At 37.6% G+C, this 20335-nt stretch overlaps 1 protein-coding gene across 1 annotated transcript in view; it reads right to left on the bottom strand.

Annotated features, from left to right (window-relative positions):
- LOC122816257 (vomeronasal type-2 receptor 26-like) overlaps positions 1 to 13830 on the bottom strand; it is a 71267-nt gene extending 57437 nt beyond the window's left edge. Inside the window, exons 1-2 of the mRNA XM_044088995.1 lie at positions 13749 to 13830; positions 12804 to 13003 (exon numbers count right to left, since the gene is read on the bottom strand). Of these exons, the coding sequence (XP_043944930.1) occupies positions 12804 to 13003; positions 13749 to 13830 (282 nt within the window). The remainder of the gene's footprint in view (positions 1 to 12803; positions 13004 to 13748) is intronic.
- Positions 13831 to 20335: the final 6505 nt, after the last annotated feature.

Consider the following 20335-nt stretch of genomic DNA (forward strand, 5'->3'; position numbering starts at 1 on the left):
ATAGCAGTGGTGTCCATACCGGAATAGTGTAGGAACACTCGTGCACATCCTGGGAGCTTGATCCTGGATCGCTTGGTGGCCATATTGCATGCAGCAGCTCCTGTACTATTCCAACACTCTTTGTAGGGCTTCATGAATCCAGATGATTATCTCTGCCTCACTTAACATTTTCTGAGTTAGATGAGTGGTTGTTCTTCCCCATCTACTTTTTGAAAAAAATTACAACCTACCCCTTCCTCAGATGCATCTGTATAAATGATAAAGGCTTATCAAAGTTAGTAGCAACTAATGCTGGTTCTAAACAGAATGTATTATTCAGCTGATTAAAAGTTTCACCTGTTGCTGTGCTCTGCTTTACTTGTATGGAGACCTTACCTATTGTCATTTCTGTTTGAGGACAAGTTATAGCAGCATAGCTGGACATGAAGTTGCTATAGTAGCCTATTTAGCTTTAGTAATGATTTCACCTGATTCTTTTTTTTTTTTGTGGTTTACTTACCCCTCTCCTAATTATGTATCATAAACATTTTGGATTCTTGCATACAAAACTTACTTTTGGCAGCAGGATTAACAGAAAAATTTCCAGTACAGTATGCACTTTGGTTAAATGTGATTTGCAGTCTTTTTATTAAGTTACTACATCATCAGCATATATTTCTGAGTACCTGGCACGAGGCTTCAGAACTTTATCCATGAGCCTTTTAATACTGGTAGGAGCTCTATGAAGTACAAAGGTTAAGGGGAATATAATAAAAAAGACCTTCGGTGTAGAGAATGCTGTCTTTTCTTTAGTTTCAGGCATAAGGCAGCACTACCAGTACCACTTAGTCAAGGCTAAGGTAGTCAAAAACCTCGCTTTGCCTAGCTTCTCACACTTTGGGCATTGGATAATATGGTAGAATGTTTAAAAAAATCTAGATTCATTCATGAGGTCTGTTCAGAATAAATAAAAAAATTTTGGCTTAATTAAAAAGCAGTATAATGTGCTGAAATATCTAACTTTTATTTTTAGCGCAAATGTTTTTAATTTTTTCTTTTTGCTGGTATAGAACATAGCCTTGATAAAAAAGAAAAAAATCATGTTGAAACAGTCAAAAGAAATACTTGAAAAATATGTATTGACCTGATTTAATTTACTTTCAAGGCTAAGCATGACATGAGACGTGAAAAAAAAACATTGCTAAGCTCTATGTGAAACTATTTGCTTGTAATAAATATATTTTTTTACATGATTATAAGATGGTAAGTTAAGTAAATTTTAAAGTACTTCTTTAAACAGTATTATAAAAAACAATGCATATTAAATAAACAACTTATTTTACCATATTTAATTAAAATACAACCAATGAAAAAACATACATTTTTCAGGTATATGTCATTTGCTTTACTTTAAAACAAGGCCTGCCTATAATGATGCTAAGTTTTATTTGGAGGGGCCTTCAGAGCTACATGTGAAATGCATAGGCAGTACATTTTAAATTAGTTATTGTGTCATAAAATTAGTCATTTTGTACTTTAACTATTAAAAAGTGTACAAAAGTGCACTCCACCTTCTAGTGCCCATTAGGAATTTTATGACAAATGCTGACATTTTATATATATATATATATATATATATATATATATATATATATATATATATATATATATATATATATGGATTCACTACTGAATCTCGAAATTACACAATCCTGAAGCCCAAAATACCGACACTATAAGCCAGAAACCCCACATTAACAAAATGTTAAAACCGCGCGAAATTCAAAATCGCGAAAGTACTACATACATACAGCACACACACAAATATACACACAACCTTCCCCATAACCAAACAAATCACCCTACACTAAAGATAAGCAGGGGCTTCGCCTGCACTCATGCTGTGCCCCACACCTCCCTACTTTAATATTCTAACTCCGAGATTGCACAAACATACACACAAGGCAAACTCACACCCACACATTACAGCCCCTCACACACACACACACACACACACACACACACACACACCACAGTTACAACACACACTTACATACACTAAAGCCCCTCACAAACACACTTACACACACATACTTACCTGAACCGCAACACCAGAAGTGCTAACTCAAAATCCCTTAACATCGGGATTTTGAATTTCGCGCTTCTGGTCTTTCGGTAATGTGGGGTTTCGGCTACATGGTCTCAAGCTTTTGAAATTCGAGATTTCAAAAGTTCGAGATTTAGTAGTGTTCCCATATATATATATATATATATATATATATATATATATATATTTATATTTCTTATTTGATAAAAGGAAAAATGTTCATCTTTAGGTTGCACCAAAACATCCAGGAAAAAAATGGTTCCAGAAAAGCCTAATCAAAACTTATAAATAATTATAAGAAATTAAAAGCATACTGTTAAAACCTTATAAAAATCATCTGCTTTGAAAGTCCAGTAGTGTCAATTCCAGGGTCAGATGGAATCATACTCAGGAATTCAGAAAAAACTCACAGTGCTCGTGTTAAGGGCTGTGGTAAAAAAGCCCTGCTTTTGCGATGTGTTATTTTGCATTCCAATGCAACAAGAAAAACCTAGCCAAGCTAGAGTTTGTCCTGTGTGATTCCTTAAAACCACTTGTAAAAGAGAATCATGGGATATATTCTAATGACCCACTACGGACACCAGGTGTTTCAGCTATATGGAAGTTCTGTATGCACATGACTTTACTTTAAACAAATTCAAGCCAATAAATCCAAACCCCACTAGCTGTGGACATGCACGTTTCAGTCTTCTTATGACATCATCAGCACAGCATAAGCAGAGTGTTTGGCTAACCTTTAGAAAAACAGGGTTGTTGTACCCAGCTGTCATCCCTAACCATTAAGGTGTCTGCAAAATATTCAATCTAACAACTAAACAAAATAGAAAACAAGAAACACAGCCAATTCAACTGGAAAAACAACAAGAAAAACCTAGCCAAGCTAGAGTTTTCACTGTGTGATTCCTTAAAACCTCCTGCAAAAGAGGATTATAGGATATATACAAATGAACCCTTAAAGACACCAGGTGTTTCAACTATATAGCAGTTCTAAATGCCCATGACTTATTTATTTTTAAGTTGATTAATGGAGAAATTCAAGCCAATAAAGCCAAATCCCACTAGCTGGGACATGCATATATTTTGCATTCCAGAAACACATTATTCTTTGAGTCATTCACCAGAGCTGTGGATGAAGGCAAGGTGGTTCATACATCCTACCTTGATCTGGCCAAGGCCTTTGATACCATTCCCTACTCAGGAATCATAGAAAAACTCACTAAGTTGGGCATCAACCCCTATATCACTAAGTGGATTGCAAACTGGCTCACAGATAGAACCCACAGTGTGAAAGTAGCTGACTCGAAGTCAGACTGCAGATTAGTCACGAGTGTAGTCCCACAGGGTTTGGTCCTGGGTCCTCTCCTGTTTGGTATCTACATCTCTGAAGTCCAAGGCAACACGAAAGGACTCTGGCTGACAAAGTTCACAGACGATTGCAAGCTGGGAGTTATTATTAACTCCCCAAGTGATGTTGATGTTGACATCCTACAGAAAGGCCTCACTGAGACCAACAACTGTTGTCAGAAATGTGCCCTTAAGTTCAATGCCAAAAAATGTGTCATCATCCCCCTTGGGAAGCAAGTTCCTTTGAATTACCACATCAATGGTAGTCCACTGAACACAGAAAGCGTTATAAGAGATCTGGGAACACAGGTTGACAGCAACCTCTCTTTTGACCACCACATTCCACTGTGGTCAGAAAGTTTTTCTATGTGGCACATCTCATTACTAAGGGTTTTGCATCCAGGAAGAAATATGTCATTGTCTCCCTCTACTCTTCCCTCATTAGGCTACTCATCAAGTACAATGCCCCATTTGGCATGTACCTCACTAGACACCTGCAACAACTGGAGAGGCTGCAAAAGTACCTCACAAAGAGGATCCTATGCCTTAAACACTTGTCCTATATGAACAGACTCAAAAAACTCCAACTATTCTCTGTCTCATATCACCTACTTAGAAGTGATCTCTACTTGATGTACAAAGCCATGCCTGACCCAGCTCTGTTAGAAATGCTACATCTAAAGAAATCCAAATCCCTCCGCACCACACACTCCAGAGACCTCAACCTCATTACCACAATCAACAGAACATGCTGTAGAGACAGATTCATAACCCAGAGACTGCCCATGCTATGGAATAGAATTCCCATACATGTCAAGCAGAGCACCTCACTGGCTCTCTTCAAGAGAAATCTTGATGAGTGGAAAATTCACCCTGGGGATCACTCCAGTGGCTTTACTCAACAGAGGCACTAGGAACTAAGGTCAGCTGGCACGATGCCAGGGTAATCCTATGGCCTAGGCTTGTAAAGACTCCAGGGCCATTAGCCTAATACACACCTATGAACCTATGAACATTAGCCACAATGAGAAAGTAACTCATTACTGGCTAATTTGCATGTCTGTGGTTTGCTGTTAATTACCACTGGTACCTATCAGTACTTTCCTCCTGTAGTTAACACTGGCAGCTGATGAATCCTGTTAGAACAGGCACTGCCTTCACTCTCTCTCACACATATAAACATTAAAAGACATACAAACACACACACACACACACACACACACACACACACACACACACACACACACACACACACACACACACACACACACACACACACACACACACACACACACACACACAACATACCATCATAGTTTTCCCTGTGTTGTTAGAACATCCCATTGTGTCCTTTTTTCCTGCTCTGGTAGATTAAGCATGATTACAGTTGGTCATTAATGTCAGCCATTAGAGTTTCACACTTCATATCCTTCAGTAGAAAAGCTGTTATTTTAGTGACTTTCTGACTTTGCAAGAATTACTTGATATTAAATTTACAACATAACGCTCTGATAAAGTAAGAGACTTTTTACTTGAAAATTTTACATAAAGAGGAATAAATAAAATCTATCCCTCTGTTTCACCATTAAATTTGGCTTTGTCTAGATTTCTTGTGCTACAAGGTTGAGAGGTATGCTTTATGTTCCCTGTTCCACTCCCTTGTAACACACAAAATTATTGCAGGCATTGCAGAATGTCCACCATCCTTCTTATATATAATAAAAAAACTTGCTGAAATAACTGAAATGTTAGAGCATTATGCTGATGTTTCCTTTGTCAAGAGATGCAGAGTTCAAAGCCTTTCCCCCCCTTGTAATATATATATATATATATATATATATATATATATATATATATATATATATATATATATTTTGTTTCCATGTTTTATTTGTTTTATGTATATATATATATATATATATATATATATATATATATATATATATATATATATGTGACACCCTGATGTCTAGTGGTGGTACAGAGGACTAATATTTTGTGTGAGAGGGTACAGGGTTGGAATCCTTTTTAGTGCATTTAAGGCACTTTATTTACAGAATCCTTGGTGTCCAGTGGTTCCCCACTCAAAATTGCTTTTTTTTCATTTTATTTTATTTCTTTTTAATTAAGTGGCTTTAAGGTATGTTATGTAGGGTATCCTTGTTGCCTAGTGTCTCCATCCCAACCCCCATTATATGTAAGTGCTGTTAAGGCATGAGATGACAATGTAATTCATCATGTCTAGTGTTCTCCTTTCCCATATCTTTGGAATTATTCCTGACATTAAAGTGGTCTTCCCAGATCAATAAAGCACAATATTAAAGGCTTATTTCATCATGATTCCCCTCCTCCTTCACCACTGTTAGGTTTATGTGCCATTAAAAAACAAGTGTAGAGTTATTCCCTGCTGTCTAGTGGTTCCCCTGCCCCAAGTGCTATTAAGGCATAATGATCTAATGTATTCCTGGTGGCTAGTATCCACCCAACCCAATGTGACATGTTATGCTTGATAATCTCTGGGCATGTGGAAGTATGGCAGCTACCCCAATGTGCCCTCACACAGACACACACATACATATATTAATGCACTTGCGTTCACACACACACACACACACACACACACACACACACACACACACACACACACACACACACACACACAACACACACACACACACACACACACACACACACACACACACACACACACACACACACACACACACACACACCTTATTGTCTCCTTCACTAATCTCCTGTCTGCGACCTCCTAAACAGACACACCCTCACTCATACAAACATACTCTAACAAATGCAGCACCGCACATACACACATACTACCTGACCACTAAACTCCTCATAAATTGCCTCTACCATGATGATTGAACACAGACTTTTGACCGTGTTCATTACCATGAGCAGCCAGGTGCAGCCATGTTAATTTACCTTTGTTAATTTGAGGTAAATGTGATAGCACAGGCAGTTTAGGGTTATTACATGACTAATTATCATATGCCTCTTTCCTGGAATCAGAGCATGATCATGGTCAAATGGGGCTCTAGGCAGGGTAATGGATCAGGACTCCCCTCCCCTGAAGTCATTCCAGTGTCCCATTACTTTGCTATTTCTCCCCAGTTAGCATAAACACTTTTCAAACCTATCAGCATGCATACTATTTTGCTGTTTGCTTCTACAATAATTACAGACATTTGGATTGAATTTAAAACTTTTGTTTTATATTTTATAGTACAAACACTGATAGCCATTTGTTAAACAGAACAATGCAGTCTCACTATGAAAGAAGACTTAGCATAAGCAACAGTATACTTCTCTGCCCTTGAAACTCACATTCATTCAAATAGCATCAAAACATACATTCATAGAAAATACATCCACCAGTGGTGGATTAAGTGGGGTCGACTGTTCGGCTATTGAAAACAAAAAAAACATGAATGGCTAAATACCAAATGTGAAACATTGAATGGTAAAATTAGTGAACAACTACTTCAACAAAAATAAATTCATTGAATGGCCATAGTTGGCCAACATCATGAACACATCCAACAAAGGTGGGGGGGCTGTGCCCCCACACCCCCCAGCTATATATACCAACTCCAATATTGTACTACAGTGGGGAATAGGGCAAATTTAAAAAGTTTCCCTTCACTTACCTTATGTGTCATGTTATTTCCTGGTTGTTGGCCAACTATGGCCATTCAATGAATTTATTTTCATAGAAATAGTTGTCGCTAATTTCATCTTTTGATGTTTAAAGTTTGGTATTTAGCTGTTTGCATGTTTTTGTTTTCGATAGCTGAACATGGACCCGATTAACTGTACCTTTGGGTTGTTTTCAAACCATGGGCCTCCTGCACACATTTTTAGGACCATGCATGTGTTCTTTGATTCACCTTCCTCACTGTATTAAATTATATTGTGTGTTTAATACAGCATCACTTGTTAGAGTGTTGTTTAATTTTATAGTTTTGAACATTTTTCCAGTAAGCAGTGAAACAAAATATATTAACCAATAATTACAAAACTATCCATTTCAGAACACTTGAACCATAAAAGTCCACTCCAATTGCTGTCATTATAATCCACCAATATCAGTCAACATGCACAATTTCTTCAGAAGTAAAATCCTAAGAATAATTCCACATTAAAAAGAAATGTAACTAATGAAGACCTAGCTTTGTATTTCAGTGCATCATCTACCAATCCAGTAACTGCTGCCCTTGAAAAATAAATTGCCTATGTCACATTAAGAAAATGATGAACTGGTGATATACAGTTGGGAAAGGCAGGCAAACTGACAACAAGTTCATAGCTACTAGGCATCTCATTCACAGGACGACACACTTAGGAGTGCAGCACCCTCTTCTCTGTTTCCTTATGCTGCATTGTAGTGTCAACAACAACTGATCTACCTGGCATGGGAAGAGAACTCACAGCCTTCTGCACTAAAAGCAAGCATGCTAAGTGGTGCACCACTAACATGCACTGTAAGCAAGGCAACTCTAAAACTCTGTGACTGACAATGACAAACTATAATCCTCACTGATTTACAAAAACGGCCAAAGAATAAACTCAAAAGTGACCTGGCAGTTTATATGGAGGTTTAAGGCACTTGCCTGTCAATAATTAAGGTTTCAGGATTTTACTCTGAGAAAAGTCACTTAACTAGACTGTGCTCTTACCTGGGATATTTTACTTACACACACACACACACACACACACACACACACACACACACACACACACACACACACACACACACACACACACACACACACACACACACACACACCTCCATCTGTTCTAAATGAAAAATTGCAGCTGTGCACTTGTATGAATAGAGCATGGATCCATTTGCTCTAAATTAAAGCTTGCTGTTAATTCAGTCTGCTCTGTTGGTCCTGTATATCTCCTCATTGCATTATATAAAATCCTGCTGCCAATTTCCCCCAGACATTGCCAAGAGAGCATCTCTTACTTAAATCCCCCTGCTTGTGCAAGGTTTCGAAAAATGGCATTAGGATGTTGCCCAAATGATGAGTTTTTGAGGCTTGCTGTTTTTTTTTTAATGAATGTCTTTTTATAGTGCAACCTGGCTACCACAGCCAACATGCCCACCCCCACCCCCCAGCCAAACAGACCCTAGGCAGCTACCTAGGTCACTTAGTCCTGGATCTGGCTCAGCCTAGAATGGCTCATTAGCCTGTAACATAGCAAAAGAAAAAGTCCACTGCAGTGCTGCATGTCTTGTGCAAAAGCACTGTCAACGAGATTTCTATGAATTCAGTAACAGTTACCATGAAGTGTATACCTCGTGTACACTACATAGTAACTTTTCTGAATTTGGTCATGTGTCTTTCTGCCTAGCATTTGACACTCCCTTTTAAAAGGGAAAAATAAATTGATGTTTTTATACATTACTTGGTGGGAGAGTACTGATCCAACTAAAAGAAAAAAAATCCCTCACAATAGGTACCAAACCTGTATACACTATTCAGTTTCTCTATGTCATTACAAAATCTATGGCTTAGGGACCAGTACAACAAGAATGTTCTGTTCACCTCGAGTCTCCTTAATAGCTCACAGTTTAAGCATCGTTTTCATTTACTTCCTTACTTAATGATTTCCTCTGAGACTCTGCTACACTATATAGTTGTAGGATTACCTTTACCCAAGCTCAGATTTAACATGATTCTGAATTAACCTTGTTCTATCAGGAAATTCATAAAAAGAAAAACTACTTCTTAGTAAGAAATGTTTCTCTTTTTGAGTTTAAGCTTATGCAAAATGTCATCTATATGAGCAGCAGTGATCGAACTCCTCAATACCATACTATTGGCACCCATCTCAGCTTCTAAGCAGTTTGCAGAAGTTTTATGTCCTCTCTGTGGCTTTAACACATTTATGTGATATACCTGGTTTGTTCGTCTTGATTTCATTTGTCTTATTTTGTTGTTCATAGGTGTTTACTAGGCTAATGATCACAAGAGCCTTTCTAAGCCTAGCCATGTATCCCAAATCTCTGACAAGTTCTTATACCCTTGATAAGTATAAACAGGGGCCTGGGAGATGAACCATTTACAGGTTGCATGTGTCCAAACAAACCAGGTTGCATGTGTCCATTAGAGACATAGGGTGCCAAACCAGGGATGAATTTTCTGTTCCCCATCCAATTTCCAAAGTTCCACTTGAAGTTAGGGGGGAACTCTGCTTCACATGGATGGGGAGCCTGTTCCATAGACAGGATAGTCTCTGGGATACATACCTGTCTTTCCAGCAAGTCCTATTTATATCACAGGCAAGGTTTAAGTCTTTAGAATGAGTAATTCTGGTGTTGTTCATGTTATGCATATGCAAGAATTCCATCAGAGTGGGGTCTGACAATGCCCTGTATGCTAGTTATAGACCTCCCCTCAAAAGCCTGCAGGAGACAGAATACAGGGATAGGGCCTTGAGGCAGTCTGCATAGGACATTTTACTTACACACTGTCTTCTTTTAGTGAGGAACCTCTGTCGGCATTCCAATTGTTGGATATGCTTGGTTAGGTGCAAACCAAAGGGAACACTGTATTCAATGATAGGTCTGATGAATGCTGAATACAGTAGAACAATGACTTCCTTGGACTTAGATGTCATACCTTTGTTATAAGTTGTGCAACATAGAATGATTTCCTCACTACTGTAGACACTTGATAGCCAAAGGCTAGATTACTATTTATGTGTGTCTCTAAATCCGTGACTACTGAGTCAACTCTAAGGGGTGTGTTCTCAATATGATAGTTACTAGGGATGTATGACTTCCCATAGGATACTATTATGCATTTCTTGTCATTTAGTTTTAGTCCATGGCGCTGACACCAGTTGTTTGTCTGTGTCATCCCCTCCTGGAGAACATTTGTGTCAGTGTAAGATTCAATGGCAGCTCCTAATTTTCAATCATCTGCAAATTTAGTCAGCCAGAGACCACTGACATTGGCCTTGACTTTTCAGAAGTAAATGCCAACAATTACTGATCCAAGGACTGATCCCTGAGGGACTCCACTTGTGACTGGCCTCCTCATTTCTAAATTCCTGTGACCCAGTTGGCTATCCACCAGGTGACATACGAGTTTGTACCTAACCTCTTGACTTTGTCAACAATGCCCAAGTGGGGGATTGGGTCAAATGCTTTGGCCAGGTCAAAGTAGGCAGTGTCCTTATCCATTGCTTTGGTTATCTTCTCAAAGAAGTCCACCAGGTTGAGTAGGGATGATCTGCCCTTGACAAAACCAAACTGGGTTGGATCCAGTATCTGAAGGTTTACTATATCTCTGTTGATCATTTCCTTGATAATTCATTTCATGGCTTTACATATAAGACAAGTGATACTTATGGGTCTGTAGTATCCAGGGTCTGTAGATGGCCCACCTTTGTTCAAAGGGATGACTGTTGCCATTCTTCATTCATGAGGCACAAAGCCTGTTTGGAGGCTACAGTTAAATAGTAATTCCAGAAGCCTTGATAGGTCATGTTTCATGCTATTTAGTTCACTTTGCTCATTGTTTATACAATCTGAAAGGGTCCTTCTGATTTTACTAGGACGTTATTCTCAGTAATGGGGACTAACACCAACACTTTGTTCCCTGTTTTAAACTCCCTGAGTCAGGATTTTTTGTTGTACAACTTCTGTTGCATCTCTTGGGCCCTTTGCACATGTTTCTTAATGATAAGCATAACAAATTTTAACTTAGCTTGCAAATTTGTGAAGCATGGTATTTCAGTTTTAAATGGGTTTTTTTATCTTTCTCCGAAGTCTCTTTTGCTTTGTCCTCAAACCATATGGATGTCTCCAATGTAACAGATTATGTTGGGTGAATCTTCATGAAGCTTTGTGCACCTCTCTCTTTTTCCTATGCTTTGCCCAAAGTGTCTCCCAATCATCATCATCAGCTTTCTTGTGGCCAATTGGCCCATTTAGTCCTCATCACCAGAACAAAGGTCAGCTAGGAGGGACTATCTCTCAGACAGCAATCGGGGTTGGTTCAAGCTATTCTGCTTAGTTTTCCTGACCCTAATGCATGCACCTGGCAAGGCTTGTAGGAAAGCATGTAATAGATTGATGGCAGAGTTTGTCTTCTCACTTCCACAAGAGGTGCCCCCTCCTCAAAGCAACCCTGTCCTACCTTCCAATGCATGAACAGTGAGTGGTCTATGTCCCTTCACTCCTCCTTATTTGTATCTAGCTCATCCATTGTTGGGGATACTAACTGAATCCCACACACCTAGTCTCCAGTCAAGAAACTGTCTCTTGCACTTCAGAACCAGGTTTAACTCTCTTACAGCAGCAGAAAGTAGAGAAGTAACTAACCCCACTCTTACCATTTTGCAATTTGGTCTTCAGAGTTTTATTAAAGCACTACACAAAGTCATCAGTTTGACGGTGATACACTGAAGATTTTATCTGTTTTACTTTAAAACACTGGCAAAGCTGGAGCATTACACTTGACCTAGATTATGTTCTGTAGTCTGTTATTAAAGTAACATTAGGTCTTTGGTTATTGACTCAGAATTGACTTTTTCACAGTGGTCATGTTTTACCAAACATTATTATAGTCATTAATTACCACAATGTTTTGCTCATCATTACTAGACTTCACTACTAGGCCTACAAGATCCATAGCTATACACTTGAATGGAAGGTCAGTAATGGATATGTGCATTAGTAGATTTCTTAACTCAAGATGTGGTATGTCTTTTGACATTATGGCATGATCCACAAAAGTGGGCATGTCTTTTTTTTACAACAGACCAATAAAAATGACTAAAAATCTGGCTTTTGTTTTGACAATCCCCAAGAGTCCACCCAAAATATTACTATGTACCATTTTCATTATAAGTGTTGTAAAAAGTATCAGTGCCAACAGTTTTACAGTGTTTCTTTTCTGTCTTTATTAACACTGTAAATTAAGTTATTCTTCATTCTAAGATATTAGTATGGGATGGATAAACCTACTCATCTGTTTGTTCCACTAATCTGGCTGTATTTTCTCTGGCCCGCTTGATCAGTTTCAGGTATCAGTTTCCCATTGTAATTTCTTAAAAAAATATTTTAAAGTAATCTTCCAAGTCAGAAACACTGTTTTCCATAAACTGATGTGAGGTGGAGGATGCAGCCTTTTCACCAAAGAATACATGTCTAGGTCTTTCTACTTCATTGTCCTATTTCTTCATCTACAAATGACAGCTCATGTCAGTGAATTTCTACTCAACAGATTTTGGTTTTGAAAATTCTTTAACTTTTACCTCAGTGACTTTTGTTTCTATAAGTACCTGCTGCTGAAACTCTTGTTTCTTACAACCCCTGTTTTGAGTTTACAGAGAAAATTCTAGGATGCTTTTCAGGTTCCCTTTCTTCTGTTATTGTGTTTGTCACTATGGATCTTTCCTTCTTTGTTTTCACACAGGCATCCTTCATTACTTTAGTTGCTGAAACCTTTTTACAAGATTCCATATCAATGGGCTGTTCTCTTTCACTTTCTGAAGTGGCTTCTTTTACTGACTGACAACTGGGGTTTTCTGTTAATGTTCTGTATTAGATTTATGATAACACACATGTTCTTCTGTATCTTCTAGCCAAATTCAGATGTTAGATAGTTTTTTGAATATTTCACACCTATCATTTTTTCTATATCAGGAGTGTTCATTTTAATAGTGTGAAAGACTGCTGTTGCCCACTTCTATTCTTACTGGAGTATATTCAAGCCTGCATTTTAGTGGTGTATCAGATTGCTGCTCTGTCATGCTTAATTCTTACAAGGGTGTATTTGGGATTGTGCATTCTTAACAGTGTACCAGCTGTTACACTGCCATTTCCATGTCTGACTAGGAGTGTATTCAGGACTGAGTGTTGTTAATTGTGAGTCAGGATGGTGTTCCTGTGCTACACCGATTTTCACTTGAGGTACATTCAGGCAAAAGAGTGTCTAGCTGTGCTGTCTGGCCCAACAATTTCATCAGTGTCTTAAAATGAGGGAAGAGTCAACCTATTATAACATCATGTACTTTTTACATGCTAAGGATGTGGTTGTTTCTCATTCTGACCATATCAAGAAATATGTCATGATGTGGATAATGTAGCCTGTAACAGGTGGGATGAATTTTAAAGTATGATGCCTTACACTTACCATGCATTGCCTGTAGAGTTTGTGCAGCATCCGACACTGATGCCATATTTGATGATGAAACATGCAAGTGTTATATGTACAAAAGTGCTATACCAATAACATTTCAGCATACACTTTAACCTTCCACATTACCTAACCATGGTTGTTGCTGGTGTCTGAAAGTTCTGGAGTCCATATAATCTCTGATGATTCCAGCATCAATGTCTGCATCAACGTCATTATCACTTATAAAGACATGTACCCCTCCTCCAGCAGTAGAGGTTGGAGTTTGGAAGGGCCACCACAAGTAATACTGTGTGCAATTGCATTCTGCATATCTGCTGTCCTGCTATGCCCACTATTCTACTTGTTCTCCCCCACTGCTCTCTGCCAAAGTGCAGTTCCTTCCCTCTACAGCATTTATTTTAGCCATTACTTGATTCCACTCCTAAGCTCTGTCTGCCTGTTTTGCACCCCCTTTCCAAAAAGATGTTTTGCATATGTTCTCAGAGTATCCATAAGGATGTGATTCTTGTTAGGATTGAAGTTTTCTCTTCTGTGTGTTATTCTGTGCTGCTACAATATTGTCTTACCTACAAGCACACGTAAGGCAAAAATTATACCTGCCTCACCTGTATGTAACTTTAAGCAGTTATGGATCATGCATGCCATTGCATAATAAATAAGTATAACAAGCATAGTGAAGCATTAATTATGAGTTCTGTGTTTGTCTTTTCTTTGCAAGTGTCTGTTATGCATCCCTCTGCAACAGTTGTGAAATGTATGATTATAAGGATTTGTTCTGAGAATGTGGTATAGTGTCTATTAAATAATTGAAAACAACAAGAATCACGGCCGGACTGCAGAGGAACGTTCTAAAAAACTTTAATTTAAACGCTTACAAATAAAAAAAAGTTAAAGTTTTTTCTTGTTTGCATACAGGACTTCTTCAGAAAAATGACACAAAAAAAAAAATTTCAAGTGTTATACACTGTTTATCAAAAAAAAAAAAATTAGGAAATTCTTGTGATGCTTATTTTCTTTCTTACATTTATGAACATATATATATTAAAAAAAAAAAATGGAAAATGGAATTTGGCAGATTGAGAATGACTTTGCTGAAACTCAGGTCTAAATGATAAAAATGTGTTATAATGCCTGTTGAGGTTTTAGAAAAGATAAGTCATAACATAATATATATATATATATATATATATATATATATATATATATATATATATATATATATATAATATATATATGATATCCTACAAAATAAAAATATATATAAATATAAATAATAATAATAATAAATAATATAAAAATAATAATAATAATATATATTATTCATTATTATTATTCACAATTGAAGATATATAATATTATAAATATATATATATATATAATATATATACATTTTTAAATTTTTGAAGTTGTGTGTTATAAAGCATTGAAAAATAATAAATTGATGAATTATGAACATTAATTTTTTTTTCTTTTTTTATAATTTAATTTTTTTTTTTTTTTTTTGATTTCATGAAAAGGCACAGCACACAAAAAGGCACAACTAGGCAATATAATATAATATATTATATAATATTAATATTTTATATATTTGACAATTTTTTACATTTATTTTTTTATTTACATCTCACATTTTTAAAAAATTTAATATATTAATAAAATAATATACCTACATTATAAAATTTTTATATTTTTTCGTGTATTAAGTGAAGTGGATGTTGTGCTTTGTGTGTTTGTATGTGTGTGTGGTTGTGTGGGTGGGTCTGTGGGGATATATATAACAGGAAAATATGTAGTATGTCCATATACAGCATATTTTTGAATTTTAATAATCTTAACATTTTTAAATAGATATAGTACATGTTTTTACATTTTTACATGCATTTTTGCACATATTTATTCAAATATTTATCAAATATTCATTTAATTAATTTTCCTTTCAGAATATTGGAAATATTAAATTTATATTTATACATTTATACAATTTTGTGTATATAATTATACACACATGCGTCTATTAAATAATTGCTCATGTATGGCATTCCTTAGTTTAATGAAGGTGGCCTGTAATGTGGTCTTGCTCATTACTCATTGCCAGAGACCACTGTCTGCAGTAAGCCATCTGAATGATATGGACAGCACTGAAAATGGCTTCTTACACATTCATGTGCTATCAGACAAATATTGCAATATTTCATGCCTTACATGTCAATACAGGCTAATATTGAACAGGTCACACTAAATTACACTTATAACTGCTTTTTCTTAATAATTCAGGTTATCCTTGCTTTTAATAAACCTTCTGAGTTTGTTTATCCCAGTGATGATTAAATGGTGGACTCCAGTTTACATATATTGGGTCTGATCTAAGATATTCTCAATGTGGCTCAGCTACACTGATCTCTATGAATCAGTCTGTAGCCCATGTCTAACCACTCTTATTGGAGTATCTGCATTCAGTTTGCTGTGGGTGAGCTGTGCTTTGCTCATGCATGAGTGTGAGCACCAGTAATTTCTCATACTTTTGTATGGCATATAAGCTTATATGTGGCCAGCCTCAATCCTCTCAGGCTGTTGGGATATTAGCTGTCTTTATTCACATTGCCCAATCCCCAACACAGAGAATCTGCATCATCAGACATGCTGATAAATGCAACGTTACCTGAAATGTTTATCCAGAAATTGTTCAGTGACCTCCTTGGTATTGCTACAGGAAACAGTTTCTCTGTATGTGAACACTCTTAAAAGCAGTTGAAACAGAATAAGCATAACAAATTCCATAAAGGTTACTATGTATTTCTACCAAAAAAAAAAAACCAGAAAGTTCACTCCTTTGCAGTGTATGGAGTCATGGCCAGTCTGGATAAATGTCCTGCTTTTATACAAACCTTTTCCACTTGAATAGGTAGCAACCCTATATGGGTGAATGGGCTGGGCTGAGTGCTGTCACATCCTAGTGGGTGTAGTTTGCACCCTAGTACTCCTTGTCTCAGACTTTTATATGTCATTTTGAACTTAGAACTTCACTGCTATGTGATCTGCAAGAAGCCCAGATATGTGCCTCAAGCTGGTGCAAGACAGAGATTAATATACTCCTCTATCTGCTGCAGAAGTCAGACTTGCAGAAGTTAGAGGAGACCACAGCAGATGGTGCGTGCATATATGGTATATTGGGCAAACAAAAAAAATGGTAAAGTTGAAAATATTAGAACATTTGGGTGATGTTAGAAATAAGAGATTGGGGAGCTGAGTGGCCCAACATTTCTATTCTGTTCATGGGGAAATTTAGACAGCTTTTTCTTCAGTGTTCTGGCCCGACCCTTTGGATTTCATAATATGGGGGGGGGGGTATTTGTACATAGGTTATTAAAGTTGGAAACAAAACTTATTGTTAACCGGGGAGCCTTATATCCACATGGGTTAAATTTAGAAATAAATTAGGATGTTTAAAGAATTTACTTTAAGGCATGTATATGTTAGTAAAAATATATGTGTAGTTGTAGAAAATGGCAGGTCTCAAATGTTATCAGTATGAAAGCAGCAAGAAAAAGTGCAATAAAATAAAAGTATAGTTAAGTAGTTAGGTAACATAAATTAATCTAGTTTGGTTCATTTTATGAAATTATTAATAATAATAATAATAATAATAATAATAATAATAATAATAATAATTTTGTATTGGATCAATAAATATTTTATGGTGCAATTTTATAGTGCATTTGTATGGTAAATTTAATATTTATTAGTTTTTTCTTTCACTTTAGGGTGTTACACCTTTAAGCTTGGGTGGTGATTTGTCTTAATTAAGATTGTAATGAAAGAAATGTATTTGCATATAAAATTGGTGGGATATAAAAAGGCTGCAATGATTTAGCATTTTTATTCCTTGAAGGCTTGTTAGCCGAGGTACCAGAAGAAGTGCAATAAAGGAACTGCAACTTAAATTTGCTTGCTTCCTGATTTGTTTTCTGGAAAGTTTATGGTCCCTTTTGGGATTTGGTGTTTTGTGTGATTATGTTCTTGGAAGGAGCATCAGCGATTCCTGGGGTGTTCAAAACCCAAGCAGAAGTGGAAAGGTTTTGGTGCACCGAAATATGGAAGGAAAGACAAGATAAAATAGCTAACAGTGATCCTTGGTCCATGGGCAGGGACAGTCGGATGGATGAGAGGTATGACCAACTTGAAAAACTGTTGAAAAAAGAAGTTTCCTTGTTTTATGATATAAGACTGCTACAAAAATATGTGGCGGATGAATATCACACCTAGAGAGTTAAGGGTAGACCGACTACAAGCATTTGACTTTTCAGAGGAAGAAAATGATTTATTGGAGGAATGGAAGTCAGTGTCATTGCTTTGCACTATCAACTGGTTAAAAATCTTGATTAAGAGGAATGTCCGTACACAGGAGAAGGCACGGAGTTCAATTGTGCAATTGCAAGAGGTGCTACTTACAGAAACATCTGATATTTTTTCTAATGAAATGCGAGAGATTAATGTTCGTGTGGCTAAGGTGGAGTCGGAGGTTGTGAAGAGGAAGAAGAGGAAGTTTGCAAGAGATGTTAATGATTATGGATGTGGCATTATCTTTTCTTGGCAGCGAAAAGGTAGAAGAGGGCATGACTCTCATGAACTGAAGGAATAGATCACGCTCTGGTCCTTCTTCACGAGATACTTCCCTCTCATCAGGAGAAATGGTGTCCAACAGTTGGAAGAGTGTTTCTTTTGAAGATGTGAACAAGGCAGTCGGCAGCTGTTTGCAAGGTGAAGAAATTGCGGAATCTGATGTCCAGACACATGGCAAAGGAAGGGGCAGAAGATTTCAGGGAAAGGGGAAAATAAATTGAACTGTTCTTGTGAACAGACTGAGGTATGTGTCGATAACACAGTCAATACACTCCCTGGTTCTGTGTTCCCTGTTTTTACTACAGCAAAAGATTCAAGTACTGAGAAATCTTTAGACCTTGCATTTTCAGTTAACTACACAGATGGTATTCATTTTGCCTCATGTGCAGAAAATATTTTAAGTGTTAGCAATTCAGTAGATCCTATGCTCGCAGCCAACTGCACAAAGAGTATTACTAACATTTCATCTGCAGAAAAGGCATTAAATATTGGAAATGTATCAGATGTGATACTGTTAGAAGAAGCTGTAAGTGTCCTGTTGAAGGGCACCAAGTCTGTTCCTACATATTTACCTACCCTTGCTGATTTATTACCGACTGATATTGCCAACATTCTGGCAGATAGGTTCAGTGCTAACTTTACCCCCCCTCTCACCCCCTAAAGAGCCCATCTCTATACCGGAAGAATGCAAAGTTCCTGTAATCACAGCTGCACAGGTAAAAACCACACTTTCCAAAGCCAAGAACACAGCATCCATGGGACCAGACAACATCCCAGGCTGCGTTCTACACGAACTACAGAACAAACTGGCACCCCACCTAAGTACCATGTTCAGTCATAGCCTCACCTCAGGCTTTGTGCCTGCTGAATGGCACACAGCAATGGTTATCCCACTCCAGAAGGGGGGAGCCACCACGGACCCCAGGAACTACCACCCCATTAGCCTGACCAGCCTGGTCTGCAAGGCCATGGAACGTATCATCATGGAACTTATAAACAAAGACATTGGTAATCTCCAAACTCTGGATCCCACCCAGTTTGGGTTTGTAAAAGGCAGATCATGACTCCTAAACCTGATAGACTTCTTTGAAGCAGTCACGAAAGCCGTAGACAAGGGTAAGGTGATTCACACCGCCTATCTAGATCTTGCCAAGGCTTTTGACACCATCCCCCACTCTGGAATTATAGATAAACTCACTAAACTAGGTATAAATCCCTATGTCACAAGATGGGCTGCCAACTGGCTCACTGACCGAACCCACACTGTGAAAGTAGCAGACTCTAAATCCGACTTCAGACCAGTGACAAGTGGAGTACCACAGAGTTCAGTCCTGGGTCCTCTCCTGTTTGGTATCTACTTCTCTGAAGTACAGGCTAACACAGAAGGTCTTTGGCTAACGAAGTTCACAGATGACTGCAAACTAGGAGCCATAATCGAAACTCCTAACGATGTGGACATCCTACAAAAGGGCCTCACTGAGACAGATGTCTGGTGTCAAAGCCATGGCCTCAAGCTCAATGCCAAAAAGTGCATTGTCATCTCCTTTGGTAAAAACTCTGTACCCATGAACTACAACATAGGAGGTAGTATACTTAACACCGAAAGTGTGATAAGAGACCTTGAGACACAGGTGGACAGTAGTCTCTCCACTGATAATCACATCGCCACAGTAGTCAGGAAATCCTTCTACATGGCATGCCTCATCACAAAAGTTTTCTCATCCAGAAAAAAAGAGGTCATTGTTCCCCTCTACTCATCACTCATTAGACCCATTATAGAGTACAACACCCATTTTGGTATGTACCTCACAAGACATCTACAACAACTGGAAAGGCAGCAGAAATACCTCACAAAGAGGATTACCTGCCTCAAACAGATGCCTTACGCAGACCGTCTTAAAAATCTCCAGCTTTACTCCATCGTATATCGCCTACTCAGAGGTGATCTCTGCATAACATACAAAGCTATGTCAAACCCAGAGCTGTTGGACATGCTCCACTTAAAGAAATCTCAATCCCTCTGAGCTACACGCTTTAGGGACCTAAACCTTGTCACCACAATAAACAGAACATGCCGGAGGGATAGATTCCTGTCCCA

The sequence above is a fragment of the Protopterus annectens genome, chromosome 12.part0 (genome assembly GCF_019279795.1).
Source record: "Protopterus annectens isolate FY-2018-M chromosome 12.part0, PAN1.0, whole genome shotgun sequence".
NCBI classification, from domain to species: Eukaryota; Metazoa; Chordata; order Ceratodontiformes; family Protopteridae; genus Protopterus; species Protopterus annectens.